The 22,148-nt window shown below is 42.4% G+C and overlaps 1 protein-coding gene across 2 annotated transcripts in view; it reads right to left on the reverse strand.

Moving 5' to 3' along the window:
* Dicer1 (dicer 1, ribonuclease III) overlaps positions 1 to 22,148 on the reverse strand; it is a 67,036-nt gene that overhangs the window by 29,339 nt on the left and 15,549 nt on the right. For both annotated transcript variants that reach the window (XM_031357649.1, XM_031357648.1), the window contains 7 exons: positions 16,857 to 17,044; positions 15,888 to 16,050; positions 15,004 to 15,134; positions 14,036 to 14,170; positions 13,217 to 13,377; positions 8,905 to 9,073; positions 6,816 to 7,288 (listed from right to left, as the gene is read on the reverse strand). In XM_031357649.1, coding sequence (XP_031213509.1) covers positions 6,816 to 7,288; positions 8,905 to 9,073; positions 13,217 to 13,377; positions 14,036 to 14,170; positions 15,004 to 15,134; positions 15,888 to 16,050; positions 16,857 to 17,000 — 1,376 coding nt within the window. In that variant the 5' untranslated portion in view covers positions 17,001 to 17,044. The remainder of the gene's footprint in view (positions 1 to 6,815; positions 7,289 to 8,904; positions 9,074 to 13,216; positions 13,378 to 14,035; positions 14,171 to 15,003; positions 15,135 to 15,887; positions 16,051 to 16,856; positions 17,045 to 22,148) is intronic.

Here is a 22,148-nt window from a genome sequence, read left to right on the forward strand (position 1 = left end):
AGAGAGAGAGAGAGAGAAAGAGAGAGAGAGAGAGAGAGAGAGAGAGAGAGAGAAGAGAAACAGACACACACACACACACACACAGACCCGCCTGCCTGTGTATCACATGTGTAGAGTGCCCAAAAGGCATTAGAACTCCTAGAACTAGAGTCACAGACTATTGTTAGCCACCTAATACAAGAACCAAAGACTGGTCCTCTATAAAAGTAGTATAGACTGAACCACTGAGCCATCTCTCCAGATGGTTTAAAATCTAGCCTCCAGCCTCCTATAAGACAGGAATGTACGTCCAGTGTTCACACTTATTGTGTTAGGCCAACATTCCTAACCAAATAGTTGCTCTAGTCTCACTTTTGTTGCTTTGATAAAAGACTGAGCAAAAACATGTTGGAGAGGAATGGGGTTATCTCAGCTCACAATTCCAGGTCATAATCCACCATTCAGAAAAGCTGAGGCCAGTGCTCACTCAGGCAGGAACTTGATGGTAGTCCAGCTTGCTATTCCACTCAGCTCCGACCACAGAACGCATTTCACAACCAATGGAGTACAGCAGGGACCACAGAGGCCAATGCTTGCTGGCGCTCACATGCCAGCTTATAGCCCAGTTCTCCCTGCCTCCTAAGGAGAGTACTGCCCACACTGCCCTGGGCCTTCCTACTGTCAATTAGCAGGACAATCCCTCCCATCCCCCAGACCAATTTGATCTGGACAATTCCCCAACTGAGGTTCTCCTCTTAGATGACTCTAGGCTGTGTCTAGCTGACAGTCTTTTCTTCCTACCAAACTTTAGGAAAAACCAGTACCATGTTTGACCACATAGATCCGTGGGCTGAGCACTTACTATGAAAAAGATAAGGCTGGCGCATACTGACAAGTGAAAGGGTCATCTTCTTCCAAGTATCAATTTAGTGATGACTTAAGAGAATGATGTCCCGGGATAGGATGGAGCTAGACAGCTCGACACACTTCTGGCATGCCTGGCTTCAACAGCCGCCACACACAAACCTCTCCTCTCTGGAGGGCCTCACCCAGCAGTGAGTGCAGAGTCTAAACATCTCATTCTCCTCCACAAATATGACAGGGGCCCACTGCTGTTCATCTTACCCAATACTATGATCACTAGAAGCAGAATTCTTCAGAAAGAAAGGCCTGCTACCTCTATTCAAATCCTCTTTTGGCCCCCAGGCCATGAGTTAAAGAGTTCATCCTGTAGTCCTGGGCAAAAGTGTCCACAGCGATGCTGAAGGCATCCCACTGCACCGTCATGAAAGAACCCCAAGCTACGGCCCCTTTCCCACCTGCTCCTTGGCATTACTCTGTAGTACCAGAAACCCACAGGGGCCTTTGACTAAAACATGGAAAAAAGCTACAGGACAGATCGTGTTACACAGAACCAAGGTTAACAGTCAGTGCTGCTATTACAGCTATTTGAAAATACCCACATTCAAAGACTCAGCACAGGATAAATGGTTCCACACCTGACCTAAGTGACTCCACATGGTCCCTCTGAAATCATGCTACATAGTATAAATTCCTAATGGAAAATTGCATTTTTAAGTAAAACCGTTCTTTTTTAATAGACACATGAAACAGACTAATATCAAAGACCTGGCAAACTGAATGAGCACGTAGAGTATCCTGTGCTCCCAGAACCTGTCCTGGCCAGCCTATCCAGCCTGTTCTAAAGTTCAGTGACTCAAACCTTCAGAATCAGAAGCTTCCTGCTCTTCCACTCCAAGGTCTGTTCCATTATTGTGATGAATAATTATGTCAGTGACAAAGAACAGAGTCAAGTGAAAACAAACAGTGTGCCCCAAAGCTGAAACAAATTACCTTAGAAATACCTTGTACTGTTAGTTTGCGTTTACATAAATAAGTATCAATTTGAACGTAATGGGAGGTTTTAAAATGCAATTCAAGTTACTCCTAATTAAGAATATACTTTGCCCAAATTATCAAGCTGGCAGGTTTCAATTAGCTGAGAAAAGGAAATACTAACAGGAATTTATTTCTCCTTAATGATGCTGACATCAAACTGCAGAGCTGAAGAGATGACATGTACATTAATAAAAAATTATATTGTAAGCAATAATTAAATGTTATGTATGTGCATTAACATAAAAAAAGAAAATTATTCCTCTACTAGACTAATGTATAGAATGTCTAACCACATCCCAAACTTAAGCCATAGGCTTCAGGGAAAATAAAATGTGTCCCACTGTCTTCAGGAACTGACAAGTAATTGGTACAACCTGCTTAAAGATTTCTTGGCATGACTAACATGTATGTGAGCAGGCCTTGTTCCTGTGGGCATTGCAAGGGAGCTGATAGCTGTGTGTGGAGCTCCACTGTTCTCTCTGGATCTACATCATGAGAGTCAAGAACGAGGTTTTTCAAAAACCTCCCCAATTCCTCAACAACCTGCATTTTTATAAAATTCCATAAAACAAAAACCAAAACAACAAAGACTACTAAGAAAATGAAACTTAAAAGGCATTAAAATTCAATTGTATTATATTCAGAAAGCATAAACTTCTTATCAATTACTTCTCATAGTGTCCACACATAGACTTTCAATCTCTCTATGCAACTCAGAGCAGAGGGAAGACCACAGCATGTGCCAAATGCTACTTCCCAGGTACACTGGAATAGCAAGACCAAACACAGAGAAGATACACAGAACTAGATTATTAAAACTGTTTTATGAATATACACGCTACATTCTACAGATACAACAGAACATGTTTATACACAAACATCTGAAATGTCTACCATGTATCTGAAATACATTACATTCTCCTAGTAGTGTCCCTTAATCTTTACGCTATCTTGTCAATGTAAAGCAAACATTACTTTCATGACTCCGCCCACTCCCACCCCCACCCCCGATTTTGAGCCCCTGCGTGTTAAAGGACAGCACACTGCTAACAAGACATTTCTGTGTACACTGGCACATACAGTAAGAATGTGGGCAGGTGTTATTAGTATTTTATGGATGCACATGCATAGGCTTTAAAGTTAGGTAAGTTTACAAAATATGTGCCTATAAACCGGGTATAAAAAGGACAGGAGGCCCTTTGCAAAAATGACTGATTACGACTGTGGGAACACAACAGAAAGTACAAGAGCCTTGAAATTATATGTAAAAACCAATACACTAAAAGTTACCTATAAAGGTGAGGGCAGGGGTGAAGTATCTATTAGCCACGTAAAGCAGAGCTCACACAAAGGAATGCTGGGTAAATGGAGCAAACAAGCTACCCCCACACAGCACCTAGTGGCCCAGATTAGAGCGGCTGGGCAGCTGATAAACAGCACACTACAGGGCTATAACACAAAGTCCAGACATGGTCCACACTAACACATACAAGATCCAATAACTGCAAACAGAGTAAAGAGTAGAGGACAACTGCACACAACAAGCACATATATACCACCTCCCGAAGTAGACGTTAATCGTTCCCTCCTCCTGCAGACTGTCTAGATGTGGGAATTTGCTTCCAAAGCATTTATTAAGAAACAAGAAACACTTTATAGTAGGGAAGGTTGGCAGACACTAAGTGGAAGTTGAACATCACCAATAATGGTTTTCTTACACCAGCCCCTAATATGATGTGACCAGAAAGGACTGCCAGCTCTCCAGTAGTCTTTGGAATTTCTACCCCTAGCTTAACCCTTAGAACACCACCACTGAGCCCAAATGGAGGGGCAATCTATGAAATGTCTGACCAATGTTCCTGACCTTCAAGGTCATCAGAAACAAGGAAAATAGCAAAGAAAACTGAGAAGACAACGGTGATGCTCTACAGCCTCAGGAATGGAAGGAGGACAGGGAATCTGTGGTGGAGACACACCTTTAATGTACGAGTTAGGAGGGGAGGCAACTACAGAATGAGCTAGAGGCCAACCTGGGGTGAGGCCACGCCTCCTAAAACAACCTGGATTAAATGAGACCCTGCCCCCTGAAAAAAACAAAAGGAAGGAATAGAGCCAAGCATGCAACCCTAGCGATGGCTAAGACTGACAGAGCACTAGTTTGAGGGAAAACTGGCAAACCTGGGATAAAGCCAAGAGGGCAGGCCCAGTACTGCACTAATGGTGGTTCCCTGGTTGAAACAAAGACTTTAATCATGGGGAAACATAGAGAATGCAGGACTCTACTTATCAAACTGCTCTATAAATCTAAAATTAGTTCAGAATAAAAAGTATTAGGGAGGGAGAAGTTGGAGACAAACAGGATGCAAATTCAGGTCTGTCCAATGCCTCACGATCCTAGTAAGCCAGCATGAGAACATTGCACTTAAGCACAGAGTAACACTGGTATCTGACTCTGTGCAAACATCTACCTTTCTCCCACATGGAGTGTGTGAGCACAGCTTTGAGGGGACACAGGAGAAAACTGCAAATGTGAGACTAAGTGTGGCTGGCTGCTCAGGAGCTGGAGAGCAGCCGGTGTGAAGAGCTCCCACCCCTCAGCAAGGAGGGTTTCCTGTGAAACAGATGGGAGGAAAGACTCCAGATTGCACCAAGTTTTTCTAAGCTTATTTAAAAGCTTATTAGAACAAAACTTCTACTGTACATTTAATTAGACGCCATAAAGTCAACTTCAGACTGTTCTTCACTCATCCTAGAATACCGACTCCAGACACATTTCATAAAAGCTGATCACAATGAACTTGATCCTTAGGTCAACAGAAAGTAAGTGATTGATTTTAGATCAACTTTTTCTGGCTAACAATTCTGCAATGGAAACCGACACATCTCTGCACAGCACACATGCAGACCCAGCATGAGTTCTTTAAAGGGGAAGAAAGAAGATAAACACCTGTTTCTCTCCAAGCCATGACACCCAGGGCAGGCAGCTATCCATGGCAAGACTTTCTGACCTCTGAAAAGCCTTTGCCCAGTCTAAGAAATACCACCATGTCTCACCCTCACCCTGCCTCCAGCCACATGTTTCCTGGTCCCCTGGCCTGCTATAAGCACTAGGTTCTGCTGCTCAAGGACATCAGGAGTGTTATGATTGTAGAAAGAAATGGAAGCTGAGAGCTAGGGCATTAGGATTCTAGAACTGTCTCTGCCACTGACTAGCAATTTAACTTGGAGCAAATCACTTTTCCTCCTGCAGCATTTCTTATACAACTGAGTGGTTGGATTAGATGTTCAGTGAGGTCCCTTCCAACCTTAATGTCCGGTTTAATTCAGTACCTCAAGTTATTTCACTCATATCCATCAGGAGGCCCGGGCTCAATGACCAGAAAATCACCACAATGAAAACTGCCAGATGACTGCTCTCCAGTCCAATTTCCCGTTACTCAAAAAAATTTAAAACTCCTAAACATTCAAGAAGTAGTTAAGGGGGGAAAAAAAGCAATTACCTCAGGAAACAAAGTTTAATTTCTCCGCAGAGAGGACTATTTTCAGAAAAGGCTCTCAGGGATCAGACTTTGGCCAATTAATGGATCTCCCAGAAAAGTACGGCCTTAAGTACAAAAAAATAAGGACCCTCTTTAAAATGATAAAGCATCTACCCAAAAAAAGAAAAAAAAATCAAACCCATCATACATTAAATAAGTACTTGTCATAGTTTCAATATAAAGCACAGCTCCATACCCAGGAAACCCAACACCTATTAAGGAATAGAAATAGGGACTAACATATCTTTACTAATATCCTCAGAATGTTGTAACGTTCTCTTCCAACCCAGAACATTTTACTGTGCAGTCAATAAAGCAACCTAAACTGCAAATCTACCTCTAAATGTCCCCCGTGTGGCCTTGAAGACTGAACAATGGTCCTCCTGCCTATGTTCTCAGCCACAGAAGTCAATACAGAAGCCACACAGGATTCTTCCCAGCAAGCAATCAGTTCTGTGGAGGCAGACATACTGCCCCTGGCCTCCTGTAGTTTATCAACCTGGAGATGCTCCTGCTTTTGAGATGTCTGTCACAAGCCCCAGCAGAGTCCTCTTCAAAGCAGACCGAGGAACACTGTTCACTGGTTTACTATACAGACTAATATAAGGACATAGAGGAAGGATGCTTAAGGCAAGACATGGGAAAGGGGCATGTGACTTCCACCCTTTCTAGGCTCACACCCTCCAGGGCCGTCCAGGCAGCAGCAGCCATCTGGAAGCTCTTGTCCTTCTCAGCTTAATGAAAAGTGCTCTTTTATGGTATGACTGACGGGTTAAACCAGTAGCCACTGTTCTGTCACCAACTCAGCCTTCAGTCCTTTCTTCCTTCCCAGGCACCAACCTCAAGCCAAGCAATTCTTCAAGCATATAAATGACAACTTTTATTCTGAAGGTTCTAAAGACTTAGGACCTGCGTGCCTCGAAACTAGAATATTTCACACCACCATATTTAAGGGGAAAATTTTAATACTTAAGAAAAAAAAAAAACACCCTCAATACTCAGATAAAATGTCTCAGGAGCATGTGAAGAAACAGCTGTGTGAGAGATGCTTAACACAAGAGCTCACATCAGCTAAAGAGTGACTGACACTTGAACTGACTCCAGCGACTGCATACAAAACAAGGAATGCTTTACGTCCATCCATTTTTTTGTGTGTATTCTCCATTTTGGATTAATTAGAATGGATAAGCATCCTTTAAGATGAAAACTTCAGTTGTGTTAAATTAGCCTTTAGAGAAACTGACTATTTATAGGTATCTCCTGTGTTACTTCAGGACGGCATGACACACGGACACTGGATGAGACCTTGTAAGACAGAAAAACAGACCTGCATGAGGGCTCTTCATTCTCCCAGCATTGCTTCCCCTACAGGGAACATACACTGACTTCAACAGTTACCTGTTTAGAACAACTGCTGTGTATCTTCTTTCCACAAAAATAATTCCACATAAAATATTGGTAAATGGAGAAGGAAAATTTGTCTCTGGCTTTTCTTTTTCTTCAATTTCTTCATCATCATCGTCGTCCTCAGAATCACTCCAGGACACATAATTATCCTGATTCCTGTTATTGTACCACTCAACACTTTCAAATTGCTGTCGCTCATAGGGTTTGTATTTGCGTAGGATCTCGAGCAGTTTCAGGACTTTGGGAGTTACATACTTCAGGTCAAGTGAGGCAGGTGAGAAGGACTCTTCACACAGTGCATGGATTTTCCTCAGCAGAGTGTCTGTAAACAGTAAGAACTTCCTGTGCAGCTCCTCCTGCTCATGTCTGATGTGCTTCTGAAGCTCTCTCACCATCATCCCCGCTACTTTATCTGCACACCAGGGTCCCAGAACGAGCAACACTGCACGGCAGTCTGACAGTATCTACAAGAAAAGCAAAGAAACTCAAAAGCTGATGGTTATCCCATACTTTCCTAAAGTGTTTTATCACAGCAAGAGGACAGAGATCCATACCCTAACATTAGAGGACAGCTTAGCAGTCTTCCCAACCTCTGTTTAACAGATCTATGAACCATTCCCTTTCTCCTAGCAAAAATAAATAAATAAATAGCGCTGGGCAATGGTGACACATGCCTTTAATCCCAGCACTTGGGAGGCAGAGGCAGGCAGATTTCTGAGTTCCAGGCCAGCCTGGTCTACAGAGTGAGTTCCAGGACAGCCAGGGCTATACAGAGAAACCCTATCTCGAAAAACCTAAATAAATAAATAAATAAATTAATTAATTAATTAATTAATTAAATAGCAGCTAAAATATGTGCTGTATGAGATTTTAAAAGTGCACTTTGGATGCAGGGTTCCTCTGCACTACAGCTGCATCATCTGGTCGGTCCCTGCCAATGCTATGAGAGCTACGGTGTACAACAGCTCAGGCCAGTCTTCCTCTCTAGCGAAGACCAAAGCAACTTCCCTTCAACTGTACTCATGCTAAATATCCCCAAGTCATTCATACATATATTTTTTCTATTATAATGAGTATTAAAATGAAATGGTAAAACGTCCAGGTGAATTATGGCCAGGCCAGCACCAGAGCTTCTCTCTATAAAGCTGGACAATTTATACCATGCTGGTTCTTAGAGACAACTTGAAGAAATATATGGGGCAATTATCAGCTATATATGCAGCAAAGACAGTGGGCTGAATATGGCCTTAGCAAGATTCATAAGGTTAAAAAACCCCAAACAAGGTAAGGCATGGTGACACACCTTTAATCCTGGTACTCAGGAGACAGAGGCAAGTGGACCTCTGTGAGTCAGAGGCCAAGACTAGTCTACATTGTGAGTTCCAGGACAACCAGAGATACACAGTGAGACTATCTCAACAACAAAACAACAAAACAACCTAGACAATGCTGTTAAAAAAATTAAATCACCACAAGAGAAATTCTGGGCCCCATTTAAGAGGCCCATATTAAAACTGGCTGCAAGAGTGGTTTCTGTTGGTGAGCATCAGTGTCCTTGTGATCACTCGAGAGCCCCTGTCAGACGCAGTCCCTCTTAGAGCCCTCCTCACCGACTCACTAGGCCAGGAATGGGTCCCCTAAGTTTCCCTTCCAATCAGCTGAGGTGGCAGAGTGCTGCGGCTGCTGCTGCTGTGGAATCAACCGAAGATCGCTGTCCTAACAGCTCTGGTCCTGTTACAGCCACCAGCAACAGTGAAGAACTCAGAGCAAAAGATTCAACAGGAACTAACTCATCTCACCAAAAGCAAAGCAAAGCAAATTGAATGGGACTCACTTCCTAAGCAGGCAGGATGGAAGCCTTAGTCCTGCATGGAGGGCTAGAGCACACAAATACAAGTGCCTGTCACAAAACCCAGCCTCAACTCTGATGTGATCACATGTTCAATGAACTAGTAAAATAAGGCTTTAAACTAAACTGTGTAGAAAATAGCCTCAATGGAAAGAGCCCTCTTTCCATGGCTTCCAAGGCTCACAATGGAGAAAAGCGCTTTATTACTTACAAGGCTCTGTACATACTCACTTGTTTGGAAATCAAAGTAGAATCTCTTTCCTTTGAATGTACAGATACATTACAGTCATTGATAAAATCAAGTGCTTCTTCTAACTCCATCAGCAATCTTTCATAAAGCCCACTTCTGTCAGTAAATGGTCCACAATCTACCACAATCTCACAAGGCTGAGAAGTATATCTTTAAAAATCAGAAACAAGTTGTCAGTATAAGTGAAAATGCAAAGCTGCTTCTAAAGTACAAGGAAAAGAGGACACTAAAAAATATCCCAAAATGCCAACCGTGTGGTAGAATTTTAGAATTTATCTTATACTTTTTCATATTTCTGAATTTCCCCACAGTAGATATGCAATCTTTTTGTTTTTAATAATTTATTTTTATTCTATGTGCTTGGTGTTTGCCTGCATGTATATCTATGTAAGGGTGCCCAGGTCCCCTGGGACTGGAGTTAAGACAATTATGAGCCCCCATGTGGGGACTGGGAGTTGAACCCAGATCCTCTAGAAGAGCAGACAATGCTCTTAACAGCCATCTCTCCAAGTGCACCCCCCTTTTTGTTTTTAATAATATATTATTTACAAGAGGTTTTTTCCTAAAAGACAAAAAAGAATGCAAGTTGGATGTTTACTACATCTCAGGAATGCTGGGAACTCCACTCCACCTTAATGTGCTGGGACTGCAGAAGAGACCAATGTGGATGACATCAGGGAACTCTGCCAGAACAAGGCCATCCTCCCCACACCCCTCCCTTCGAAGAAGGCTCTTTCAGCTACAGTCCTTTGCCTTCCCCAAATGCCCTTTGCTTCTTCTTTTAAAAATTCATTTACCTTCTCTAATTAGGTTAGGCCTCTACTAAAGCAACAAGGTGGACTCACAGCATGCCTCCTAGTGACACTTGGCTTCTTTGAGTTAGCTGCAAGCAATCAATGCATAAGGCTACAGTTCAAAGAACTTGGTGAAAATATTTCATTGGAGTCCCCAAATTGGGTTTTGTTTTGTAGGTAGACTGGTTTCTTTTGTCCACTTAGGCAGAACGGAAAACAAAAAAATATTCAAAATACCCAGGAATTATTTTTTGGAAACAGAACTAATCAGTAGAGGTCACCAGGGAATGTTTTATCACTAAATGTACAACTTAACCATACTATCTGCAAATTTCTACTTTTAGTTCTTTTTAATTATGTATAGATGTGTGTGTGTAGATGGCCAAGGCAGTGGCCTGCTATGAGTACTGAGAAGCCACCTCAGGCCCTCTGCGAGAGCAGCAAGGACTCTTCTTAACTGCAGACCCATCTCTCCAACCCCTAACGTGAACTCTTTTAACTTCTGCAAATCTCAAGTTTTAAAGTTCACTTATTTATTTGTTGTGGGGTCCGGATGATGGAGCAGGAATGTGCATACCACAGTGCATGAGCAGGAGAGCAACACTGAAGTCAGTTTCCTCTTTCCACATTTGTGTGGGTAAAGTGGTGGTGACATATCACCCACCCTGAAGGAGGGACTCATGTATTTAACTCGGGTCAGGCTGAGCCACTCCGCTGGCCCAGTTAACTATGAATGTACTTTTGGTAAGGTAAGCTTCCCACTGCCCACTGCCCACTTTTATTCAGTTTTGTATGCCACTCCTTGGGTCAACTGTGCCTTTCACATCACACCAACCAGAGCAGTCCACACTACCCCAAAGCATACCCATGATTTTAGTGAGTGAGATACAATGAAAACACTTACTACATAGCTTTCATTTTTCTTAACCCAAATGCCTTATGTTTTTTTGTTGTGAGATAAAATACTTTCACAGAGATAATTTGAGCTCACAGGTCAAAGAACATCCATTATGTTGGGAACTCATCAAGGCATCAGGAGCTTAAAGCAGGTATGTGCTTTACCACAGTAACAGGAAAAGAAACAAAGACAGAAAACTGGAACTTAAACACTCTTAGAGCTGTCTGGAGAACCAGGAAACATGAACTCAAAGATTACATAGTGTTATTACTAGAAAGTTCTATGATATTCTATTTCTTCCCAGAAGTCTTCCTTAATACAAGCCACGAAAATAAACCCAATCCAGATAAATGGAATGTGATATGACTTTAAAAGCCATATTGTGTATGTACAGACATCACAACTGTGTTGGCCAACGGACATAAGGAACAGCCTACCCCAAAGGTGGGAAGATTCACTAGTGGTTTGCTAGTAAGGACATTAGACTGTTCTGATAGGAACGGAATATTATCTTTACTTACAAACACGCTTCCATACTCACAGTTTGTCCCAATGGTAACCTGTTTCCCTACTAATCAATATAAGGCTTCCTGACTTAGTGTCAGTTAAGCTGCTGTTATAAAACACCCTGGCAAAAGAAACTTAAGTAGGAAGGGTTATTCCAGCTCACAGTTCAGCGATACTGTTCATAATGAACAGCAGGAAATCGAAACAACAATTCACATCACATCCACAGTCAAAAACCAGAGAGCAATGGATGCCTGTCTTGAACTCACTTTCTCCTTTGTATTCAGTCTAAGACTCCAGACCCAGGGAATGGTGCCACCTGCTTTAGGCTGGGTCTTCCCACTTTAATTAACCTGATTCAGATAATCTGCCAGAGGCTTGTCTCTCTCCCAGATAATTCTAGATTCTGCCAAAATGGCAATTTTTACTAACCACCATAGCTCCTTTCTATAAAGGTAAACACATCAGTCAGGCTGTGTTCACATGTCTGTTTCCATGTCAATCAAGTTACAAAAGCTCAAAATGTTAACTGCTCAAATGAGACAACCCACAAATCACAAAGAGCACTTTTCTCAGAAACCTGCAACCAATTTTCAAAACAAGAGGGTGTTTCTTAAATATTTTAAAGTATACTACTGAACTCTCTTAAGAATCCTTCAATGCAAGCCGGGCAGTGGTGGCGCACGCCTTTAATCCCAGCACTTGGGAGGCAGAGGCAGGAGGATTTCTGAGTTCGAGGCCAGCCTGGTCTACAGAGTGAGTTCCAGGACAGCCAGAGCTACACAGAGAAACTCTGACTCGAAACACCTTTAAAAAAGAAAAAAAAAGAAAAAAGAAAGAAAGAAAAGAATCCTTCAATGCACCCTGAGAGATGTCTAGGTCAGAATAAAAGAACAAGCTGATGATGTATCCTTTCCACTGAAGGTAAATATTCTGATTAGGTACCCAGTCTAGCAACACCAGGAAACAGAAAAGGCTGTCTTTGGGTGACTACTGCTGTAATGAAACATCATAATCAAAAAAGCAACTTGGGGGAAAGGGTTTATTTTGCTTACACTTCTGTATCACAGTTCATTGTCGAAAGAAGTCAGAACCTGGAGGCAGAGCTGATTACTTGCTTACTCCTCATGGCTTGCTCAGCTGGCTTTCTTAATAGAACCCAGGACCACCAGCCCAGGGATGGCCACACCCACAATAGGCTGGGCCCTCCCTCACTGATCACTAAGGAAACGCCCGCACAGGTGTGTCTATTTATAGGCCAGCCCTCTCTTTGGAAGCACTTTCTCTATTGAGGTCCTCTTCCCTCAGATGACTGACAGCTGTGTCAGGTTAACATATAAGTAGCCAGGACAGTGACCCCGAGCATCACCCTCACAGAAGGTGGCAGTACCCGATTTGAGGCTATCTACAGAAACAAGGGGAGGCGCTTCTGTACTTGCAGGTAACTGTACTTAAAACTTCTCAGTCCTGATCCCTCCTTTCAGCAGCCATTTGTTCACTGAAACAGGTAGCAAATGTAAGACGCTCACTAGAAGGCTACCAAAGACTCCCCACTGGTCATAGCTGGAGCTGCTCTTTGCTACTCTGTAGGTTGTTCTCCCCACCCTTTGTTTTCCCCCACCCCCAGGCTTCACCCCTAACACTAGACAGGAGAGAAACAAGGATAGAGAGGAAGGAGATTCCTGAATCCAATTTCTTTCCTTTTGGTTCTTCTTTGACCACTACTACTAAGAAACTGTAAACAAAGTCCCTTAAAGTCCAGCAACCCCACCCCCACTCGCCTCTTGGGGCCCTCATATTTATGAACCCTCTGAAAAGTTCCTGGAATTCCAAAGTCACACAATCGCAGAAATTATCTGCAGCTGGCAAAACTATGCTTCTGTTAGAGCACGAGGCAAACCATGGTCAGCTGCTTTGGACAGTCTGAAGCAGCCCTACATCCCTACACCTGGGATTAAAATGAAAACACATTCTTAAAATGTTTTTATGTTTTTTAAAGAAAGCAAAGTTCCAGCCTTCTCAAAACTGTTGGTGCACACGAGCAGGTGCACACGAGCAGTTTCCTTAAGCCGGGCCGCTCTCTCAGAAGCCTACCTGTCCAGGACCACGAGGTCGGTCGCCGTCTCAGCATCACTCTTGAGAATCTGCTCCAGTTTCTGAATCTTTTCTTCCAATTCTTCTGGGTCACATTTCCCATTTAAAATGGAAGCAGTTAGTCCCAAAATTCGAGGGCATGATGGACAACTTTCACAGAGCTAACATAATGAAAGAGACAAGCAGTAAGGGCTTTGTCATGCAGTGCCACAGCGAGGACACTGCCACATCCAAACACAGGAAACCACTAAAACCCAGTGCTCTTGAACAGTAGCACAATACTATAAATTACTATAAATTACTGTAGTTTTCACATAAAGATCTATTTCTCAAAAGGGCACATTTGGATACACTAAAAAAATATGTCAATTAATATTACAATGTTAGAAAGTTAATAAATTACATAGATTAAATGAACATTAAGATTCATTCACTAGTATACTAAAATTAAGTTCCCAATACTGGTAACTATCACCATTACTCTTCAAATCTTTTTTTTTGTAATTAAATTTTGTTTTTATTGTTGTTGTTGTTGTTGTTGTTGTTTTAAATACTGTATGTAAGAGCTGGCTCAGCAATTAGGAGCACTAACCGCCCTCCTAAAGGACCCATGTTTGATTCCCAGTGCGCAGACACTGGCTCACAACCAACTGTAATTCCAGTTCCAGAAGGACCTGACACCCTCTTCTGGCCTCTGGCACAGGCATACATGGGACAAACTCCTATACGTGTAAAAATTAGAAATTTTAAAATTGTATGTACTCAATAATTTAATAATCTGACCATGAATTATTGAAGTTGATAAAGTCTAAAACCTACCTTCATAATTTCACGATAGGGATGGTCTAGAATCGCAAGATGACACTCATCAAACACCAAAAGGTTAATGTCTGACAGTGATAAGTAACCATTTTTCAAAACATTCAAGGCGACATAGCAAGTCATAATGAGAACCTAAAATAAAACTGACATCAGTACACAAACGCCATTAACCTGCTTGGCTCTACCTCTAGGAGAGAGAGACCACACAAATCAGTGTATGGTAGCAAGACTTAGGAAATTCATGGATCAAAATTAAAGCCAAAAAATTCACATATGTACATCACACATACAAACATTGGGGCCAAAATATAAATGATGAAAGTTCTGGGAAAGATTGAGTTACTAAAATGACTTGAGGTGTTCTCAGCCATACCTTGGCAGATGAGATTTGTCAACCTTGACAAATCACAAAAGAATTCACACGTTTTTAGTTTTTCCCCCACTAAGCTGACAGGATTTCTGAAAGAAAACTTTGTATAGTCTTTGCTGTGGACAGGCTCTATTTTTGTGGATTCATTCCAATATGTAGGCCACTGAAGGTCAGTTATAATACAGCCCTCAACCATTCTGGATCTCCTAGCACCACACACAAAAGCCCTTAGCACATGCTAGCTACATGGAAACATGAAGGCAGAGGGAGCCTCCTTCCAAGACCAAAGGCTTCAACCAGGAAACTTTTCCAACTTTCAATATATGTAACTCATAAGTACATTTTCTTCAAGTTCAAAATAAGTCACAGGTATTTGTACTTTTCTAGCAGGTAAATAGTGGCAGTTCCCTCTTTTCTACCCACTGAATAACACACTTTAGTAATTTACCTGATCTCAGATGAACCTTCAGAAACAGAGAGTGCAAAAGGATGGGAAGGTAAAGGTCGTAAACTTCCTCAGCTAGCTAAGGCTGAGGGTTATAAGCAAATCAAGGACTTGTAGTTTCCACACAGGGAACGTCTCTGCAGGTCTCACCTGGTGCTTAGCAAGCTCTTGGTTCCATCTCTCTTTTGTCCAAGACGCATTTACTTCTAGGTTTGAGTACTCCCCAACCTTGAGATCTGAGTGAGTTCTGACAGCTGACACTTGTTGAGCAACCTGGTTTGCTGGTCACAAAGACAATATGTGAATATGAACATTGGGCCAAATCGGCTTCTGAGCAATTAAAAACAATCATCAGTTGTTGTTACACCTAGCCACCAGTTTTTTAAATAGCTAATTTAAAAATCATAGTTCCAGGATTACCTTTCAAAGGTAGCCGATGAGCTCAATCCCAATCCTCTTCCGTCACTTCCGGGACAACCTCATACCCTTCACACCTGACTTCCAACCTAAGCTCTAAGTCCTTGGCAGGCTGGATGGGCATCGAGTCTACACCTGCTCTCCTGCCCTCCTCCAGGAAATCAGGTCAGTCCATCAACAAGTACTGTTCAAATCACAGTATGCTTAGACTGTCTTTAAATAGGCTCACAGGCTCTGCTTTCACTCTGCAGTCCCAAACATAAACCATCAGCCTTCAAGAAGCTGGGATCATTCTAAAACTGCCTCAGCAAAAGTCACCCACGTCTAGCCAGGCTTCACCTGCTTTATGAAACTAAAACATCAAGAATGGAAGGAATCTTAACAACTTAGCCATCTCCCCAGAGAAGTCCTCATCTAAGAGAAACACAGAGTCTGAACAATTGAGAGGAATTCTACAGAGAAATAAAATGGTATTTTGGCTAGCCAAACTTCAGTAAGCACACTATTTGTCAAACTTGTTTTATTTTCAATAATTTAATACCCCACAGAGATAATCTGTTTAAATATGAAGGCTCATCCAATTTTCTCCTCACATGTGGGAAATGATGTTTGATTACCAGAGTTGACGAGGAACACGGTCCTTTTTGCATGTGGGTTGAGGTCGCCCCTGATCTGATGGGCCAGCTCTTTGGTGAGCAGGACCGCGATGAACGTCTTCCCTGAGCCAGTGTTCAAGCACACAATGGTGTTATGGTCCAGAGCTGCTTCCAGCAGCTCAACCTGAAACATGGGAAAAGATGACATACTTCTTAACCAGGTACCACACTTAAGAATTAGCTTGCTTTACATAGAGAAATTTCCCCATTTTCTAAAATCTTCTGCAGACAACTTTGTAAAAAGAAAACCACTATCTTCATGTTTACTCAAGAATAAGAGGGGAGTGAAACTGCTGCCACACACAGCTGTGCTGCTGTAAATGTACATTAAAACGGCACCAGCAATGGCATAAGAACTGTTTCTGCACAGGCTACTTCCCTAGAATGGCACATATGACTGAACCCTACATGAGGTATGCTTCTCCCCACTCAAGACTGAACATCTAACCAATCTCCATCCCAACCTAGCTTATTGAGACTGGTACAGCCAGGTGGTGGTGGCGCATGCCTTTAATCCCAGCACTAGGGAGGCAGAGATAGGCGGATTTCTGAGTTCGAGGCCAGCCTGGTCTACAGAGTGAGTTCCAGGACAGCCAAGGCTACACAGAGAAACCCTGTCTTGAAAAAACAAAAAAAAAAAAAGAAAAGAAAAAAAAAAAAAAGACTGGTACACCCAAATGAATATAAAGGAACAGTGTGGATTTCAAGGAGAGTGGGATAAAGAACTAAGAAACAGAACCAACACAACAAATCAATTACCCAGCAGATGTTAGAACAGAGAACAATTAAGAATAAAAGTGTTTTGAACAAGAAAATTAATCAGAAGAGGCAGGCTTGAAAGAGTAAATGAGTTTTATAAGTTGTGTCAACTCTATACTAGTTTTTCCATTTTCGTGAAAAATGCTCCAGTATTAGTGGTCTCATTAGTACCTGGTATTTTCTTGGTGTATAAATGTTATCATGAATTGCTTCTTGTTGCCATGGCAGTCCAAAGAAAGGACCCATTGGTGAGGAAGCAGGGGTCATGAGCTGCAGGCCTGCCATGCTGAGGGGCTGCAAAGCAGGGCTTTTCATTCATCCAGTGTTTCTTTCATTGCATTTTGTTCTAGCACAGCTTACTACAAAAGGGAAAAAGAATACCATTACACAACCATGCAGGGTTAAAACAAAAGGAAGCACGGGAACAAGAGAGACATCGTACTACCACTCCCTCAAGCCTTTTCAGAGTCTTCCTATGGTTGGTTTGGTTTCTCTTGAGATCTAAAAGATGGTTTTAAAAGTCAAGCAGTCTATACCCAACCTGGAAATCCTACAGCTAGAAGCTTATCCAAAGAATGAACCAGACAACTGCCAAATACATGAACACATTCATTTGTATTGTCACAGGAAAATACAAATATATATATGCACATATTTATATGTGTGTATATATATGTATGTGTATATATATACACACACACACATATACACAAATACACATACTCTTTTTAAGTTCTCTAATGTTATGTTTACAAAATGAGCCAATGTACAGCAAGTCACTAAAGATGCAAACACTTGAGCTGGTTATATCACTATTAAAAGCCTGAGAACAGGAATGTTTTGCTTAACTGACAACCTATAACTGCATGTTAAAATTATCCTCAGACATGTATATTTACAATCATACCTACCCCAGTAAACTAAACCCATGACATTCCTTACATGGAAAACTGTCCGTGTCATCTAAGCACCCTCCCATTTTCAGATACTCTTTCCAGAAGTAAATTTCACTATGTAAGTTGGCAAAATAAACATTGATCTTTTTTAAAAATAGATTTATTATTATACCCAAGTACATTGAAGCTGTCTTCAGACACACCAGAAGAGGGCGTCAGATATCACTATGGGTGGTTGTGTGAGCCACCATTGCTGGGATTTGAACTCAGGACCCTCAGAAGAGCAATCTGTGCTCTTAACCACTGAGCCATCTCTCCAGCCCTAAACATTGATCTTTTAAAACTTAAACTATTTGTACATATGTATGTGTATATGTGTAGGCCAGTGTGTGCAAGTGTGGGGCTAGGTCAACCCTGGATGGCATTGGCCAGCTCACTCACTCATAGGCAGGAACTCGGACTGGAAACTGGAGCTCAGCATCAGTAACACTGAGGCTGCACAACTGCCCTCTGCGTTCTCACCAGACTGGCTGGGACTACTTGAAGGACACCCTGAGGCAAGTCTTGTTCACAGAAGGAGCGGGTGAGATTCACAGATACTTACCTGAAGTCTCAGCTGCTTCCTCTTCTACCTCCTGCCCTCTGTAAGAGTCCTGCTCTAATTACACAAGGCCTCACAGCCTCAGGAGCTCTCAAGTGGAAGGTTAACTGAGCAGGGATTCCATCTATGCAGCTATAGGAAGCTGCCATCCATTTGGGGACAAGAATTTCCAGTGGTATGGCTGCTTTGTGGTCGCCCACTCTCCTGAGAGAGGACTCTCACTGATGGCCTGTAAGCCCCATAAACTCACTGTTTTCCCCCAACCTGGACTTTAGTGGGGTTGTCATTTCGTTTGTCATTGGAGTACCAGAATAAAGGGACAGGAATCTCAAAACATTTGACACAGTCTGCAAGATCATAATAACTGGCCAGCCACCAAGACCACAGGATCTGTCCATCTCTACCAACAAGGACCACATACACACAACACATCCTATCTCCAGTGCTGGGAGAACAGATAATCACCACAGTGCCTAGTTTTTATACAGATGCTTGGGATCAAGAAACCAGGTCCTCATGGTCCCACTGCAAGCACTACATGGCTATTCATCCCCAGTCCAATCTTTCTAAAACCAGGAAAGAAGGCTAGGATGTCAAGACTATGTGAAAGCCTATCAATAGTCCCCTCACTGAGCAGAATTTACCCATTCTGCTCTTGGAATTATCACCCTTACTCTGCTTTGTGGCACTCACTACTATTAATTACTCTATGACACTGGAAGAGAAGTCCATCTATAGTTTCTTGAAAATCAAGCATTTTACTTTCCAGTCTTTTTCATACAGAGGTACAACACTGCACTCCTGTTTCAGAAATCAAGATGGCAAAATTCAGTTCTGTATGCCTTGCATGCCTCCTTCCTTTGAAAAAGGCAGTAAGAATGATAATAAAGGTTTAATTCACAGCTCATTCAAGGTAGTGTTGTAAGTAAGCAGTACAGAGCACTGAGGACCTCAGCAAGACTGCTTGTCCACACACCAACCAGCATTATCATTCTTACTACCTTTCTCAAAGGAAGGAGGCACGCAAGGGTGACAGCACTTCTGGAGAAGCTATTGGGCATTTTTGCTGCTGCTGCTGCTGCTGCTACTGCTACTGCTACTGCTGCTGCTGCTACTGCTACTGCTGCTACTGCTGCTGCTGCTGCTGCTGCTACTGCTGCTGCTACTGCTGCTACTGCTGCTGCTACTGCTGCTGCTGCTACTGCTACTGCTACTGCTGCTGCTGCTGCTGCTGCTACTGCTGCTGCTGCTGCTGCTGCTGCTGCTGCTGCTGCTGCTGCTGCTGCTGCTGCTGCTGCTGCTACTGCTGCTGCTGCTGCTGCTGCTGCTGCTGCTGCTGCTGCTGCTGCTGCTGCTACTGCTGCTACTGCTGCTGCTGCTGCTACTGCTGCTACTGCTGCTGCTGCTGCTACTGCTGCTGCTGCTGCTGCTGCTGCTACTGGCTGGCTTTACACAGGTTTTTGGGATCAAAAAAACATATTCTTTATGGGAAATAATCAACTTACTTTTTGTTGGAAAATCAAAAAGCTATATACTTCATCCTATACCTGACACCCACAGTTCCAAATTCCACAGCACACAGGACTCAAGCATATTACACAGAACTGTCAAGTGTCAAGTTCGCCTAGCTTCTACAGATCAAGAGGCAACCCTGAAGGTCCACCATCTAAGACAGCCATTTCCTGAGCTACCTGGCTTGCCACCACTCTGTGCTGGCTACTTCACAACCATAGATGCTCTGTCTAGGAACCCTTGACCTTAGCCTGGCCCCTCACTTTCCACACAGCAGACATGCTCATCTGGAGTCATCAGGGCATCCTGGGAGGTTTCAACAAGACTGAATCCTAGGAATGGAAATCTGAAAAGGAGGAGAAAAGACAGCAGCAATGAAAACAGCCAACAGGTGCACTTCTAAACACTATGCACATAAGATCAGCAGCTCCCTCCTATCCATAACCCTCCTGCTTCTTAGTACTAATGATTAATCTAGAAAAACGATCTACAAAGGAAATTAAGTATGTTCCAATTTTTAAAAGAGAAGGAAATTATTCTTCAAAACTCAATATTGGAAAATATAAAAGAAACTATGTGCTACAGCAAAACAGACTGTAAGAGGCCTAACAACACAGTATCTGGTCTCTCCTCAGCCTGACACATTTTCACAATAAACTAGCTATACTAAGGAGTGTGATATAAAGCATACAAGATGAACTGACTGTTACAGCTCAACTCATCAGCACATCTGCTGGTACACAGCTCCCAAGTTCAGGTGTGGTGGGAATGCTAACAAGCCACACCTAGCAGATTCAATTACAGCCTATCCAGCATTATCAACTGTAGCCCACTGACTATTCCATCTCTAGGATGTATTCCCCATAACTGAAATCTTGTACCAGTCAGTCAGCTTCCCTCAAGTCTCCCACACTCTCACACCTGTCACCTGTGCTCTTACGTTGTCAGAAAGCTCTGTTTACTAGGTCCCACATATATACCCACCCGGGCAGTGTTGGCGCATGCCAACATACACACACACACACACACACACACACACACACATATATGAAAGACAGTATTTGTCATTGCATTCTAAGACTGTCTTAATTGCATTTAGCATAATGACCTCTATGTATAATTGGTTATCACAATGTCAGCATTTCCTTCTTTACTGTAATCAAATATTTGTGTGTGTGTATGTGTGTCTGCCCACCATTTTTTTAAAGATTTATTTATTTTGTTTATATGAATACACTGTAGCTGTCATCAGACACACCAGAAGAGGGTGTCAGATCTCATTACAGATGGTTGTAATTTGCTGGGATTTGAACTCAGGACCTTCGAAAGAGCAGTCAGTGCTCTTAACCATTGAGCCATCTCGCCAGCCCTGTGTCCGCCCATTCTTTTGCTGATAGACACTTAAGCTGCTTCCATATTTTGGCCCCTGTGACTATGCTACAATAAGTGTACAAATATAGATCTCTACCTACATTTAAGAATGTCTTGGCCGGGCAGTGGTGGCACACGCCTTTAATCCCAGCACTTGGGAGGCAGAGGCAGGCGGATTTCTGCGTTTGAGGCCAGTCTGGTCTACAGAGTGAGTTCCAGGGCAGCCAGGGCTACACAGAGAAACCCTGTCTTGAAAAAGAACAAGAAAGAAAAAAAAATGTCTTAATGCTGATCACATTTATAAATAAAAGCATTACAAAAAAATTAATGAACTCTTTTACACTGGAGATAGAAGGTTCAAATTCCCTGAGGGTGGTGCCTTCAGCACACGCATATCAGAGGGTAGCTATGTTCTTAGGAAGTACTCACTGAAGCACCTGTGGACAAAGGCTCAAGCACTTCCTACAGTGCTTGACAAGAAGCTACAGAGACAGACAAGTTAATAAATAATAAAAAGCAAGAGAGGCTAAATGGGTAAAGCATATATTTGTTATCCTAGTCTAACTCTTGCAATATCGGTCCTTTATTTTCTGAATATCCCTCATGTGTTCCTGTGTATGGGTGTGTGTGTGTGTGTGTATGTATGTATGTATTCCCTCTGCTGACAGACAGGCACAGGTACAGCTTTAGTATTGTGACTGTTGTGAACAATGTTACAATAAACATCCAAGTAAAGTTAAAGTTTTATCTGATTTCATTCATAAAGGATAGTACTGGGTCCTTTTTAAAATTTATATTATATTATAATACAAATAATTACTTGGTTTCTTTTAGAAACAACAGGTAACTCTGTGACTGTCACTCAGTATCTACTCTGCACTTTCCCAAGAAAGAGCACTGCCTCACCTGGTGTATTCTTCAGCAGAGTAAATCTGCTCATCAAAGCTGCCAAGGCTGCTTTCAGACTTTCTACTACCTGCCAGTCACCAAGCCCTCACTCACCCAATGGCACATGCCTCTCTTTGGGCAAGGAACTGATTCATGATAATCCAATAACAAAAGATTGGAGCCTTTCAGTCACTG

This window comes from Mastomys coucha, unplaced genomic scaffold (assembly GCF_008632895.1).
Source record: "Mastomys coucha isolate ucsf_1 unplaced genomic scaffold, UCSF_Mcou_1 pScaffold6, whole genome shotgun sequence".
Taxonomy (NCBI): Eukaryota; Metazoa; Chordata; class Mammalia; order Rodentia; family Muridae; genus Mastomys; species Mastomys coucha.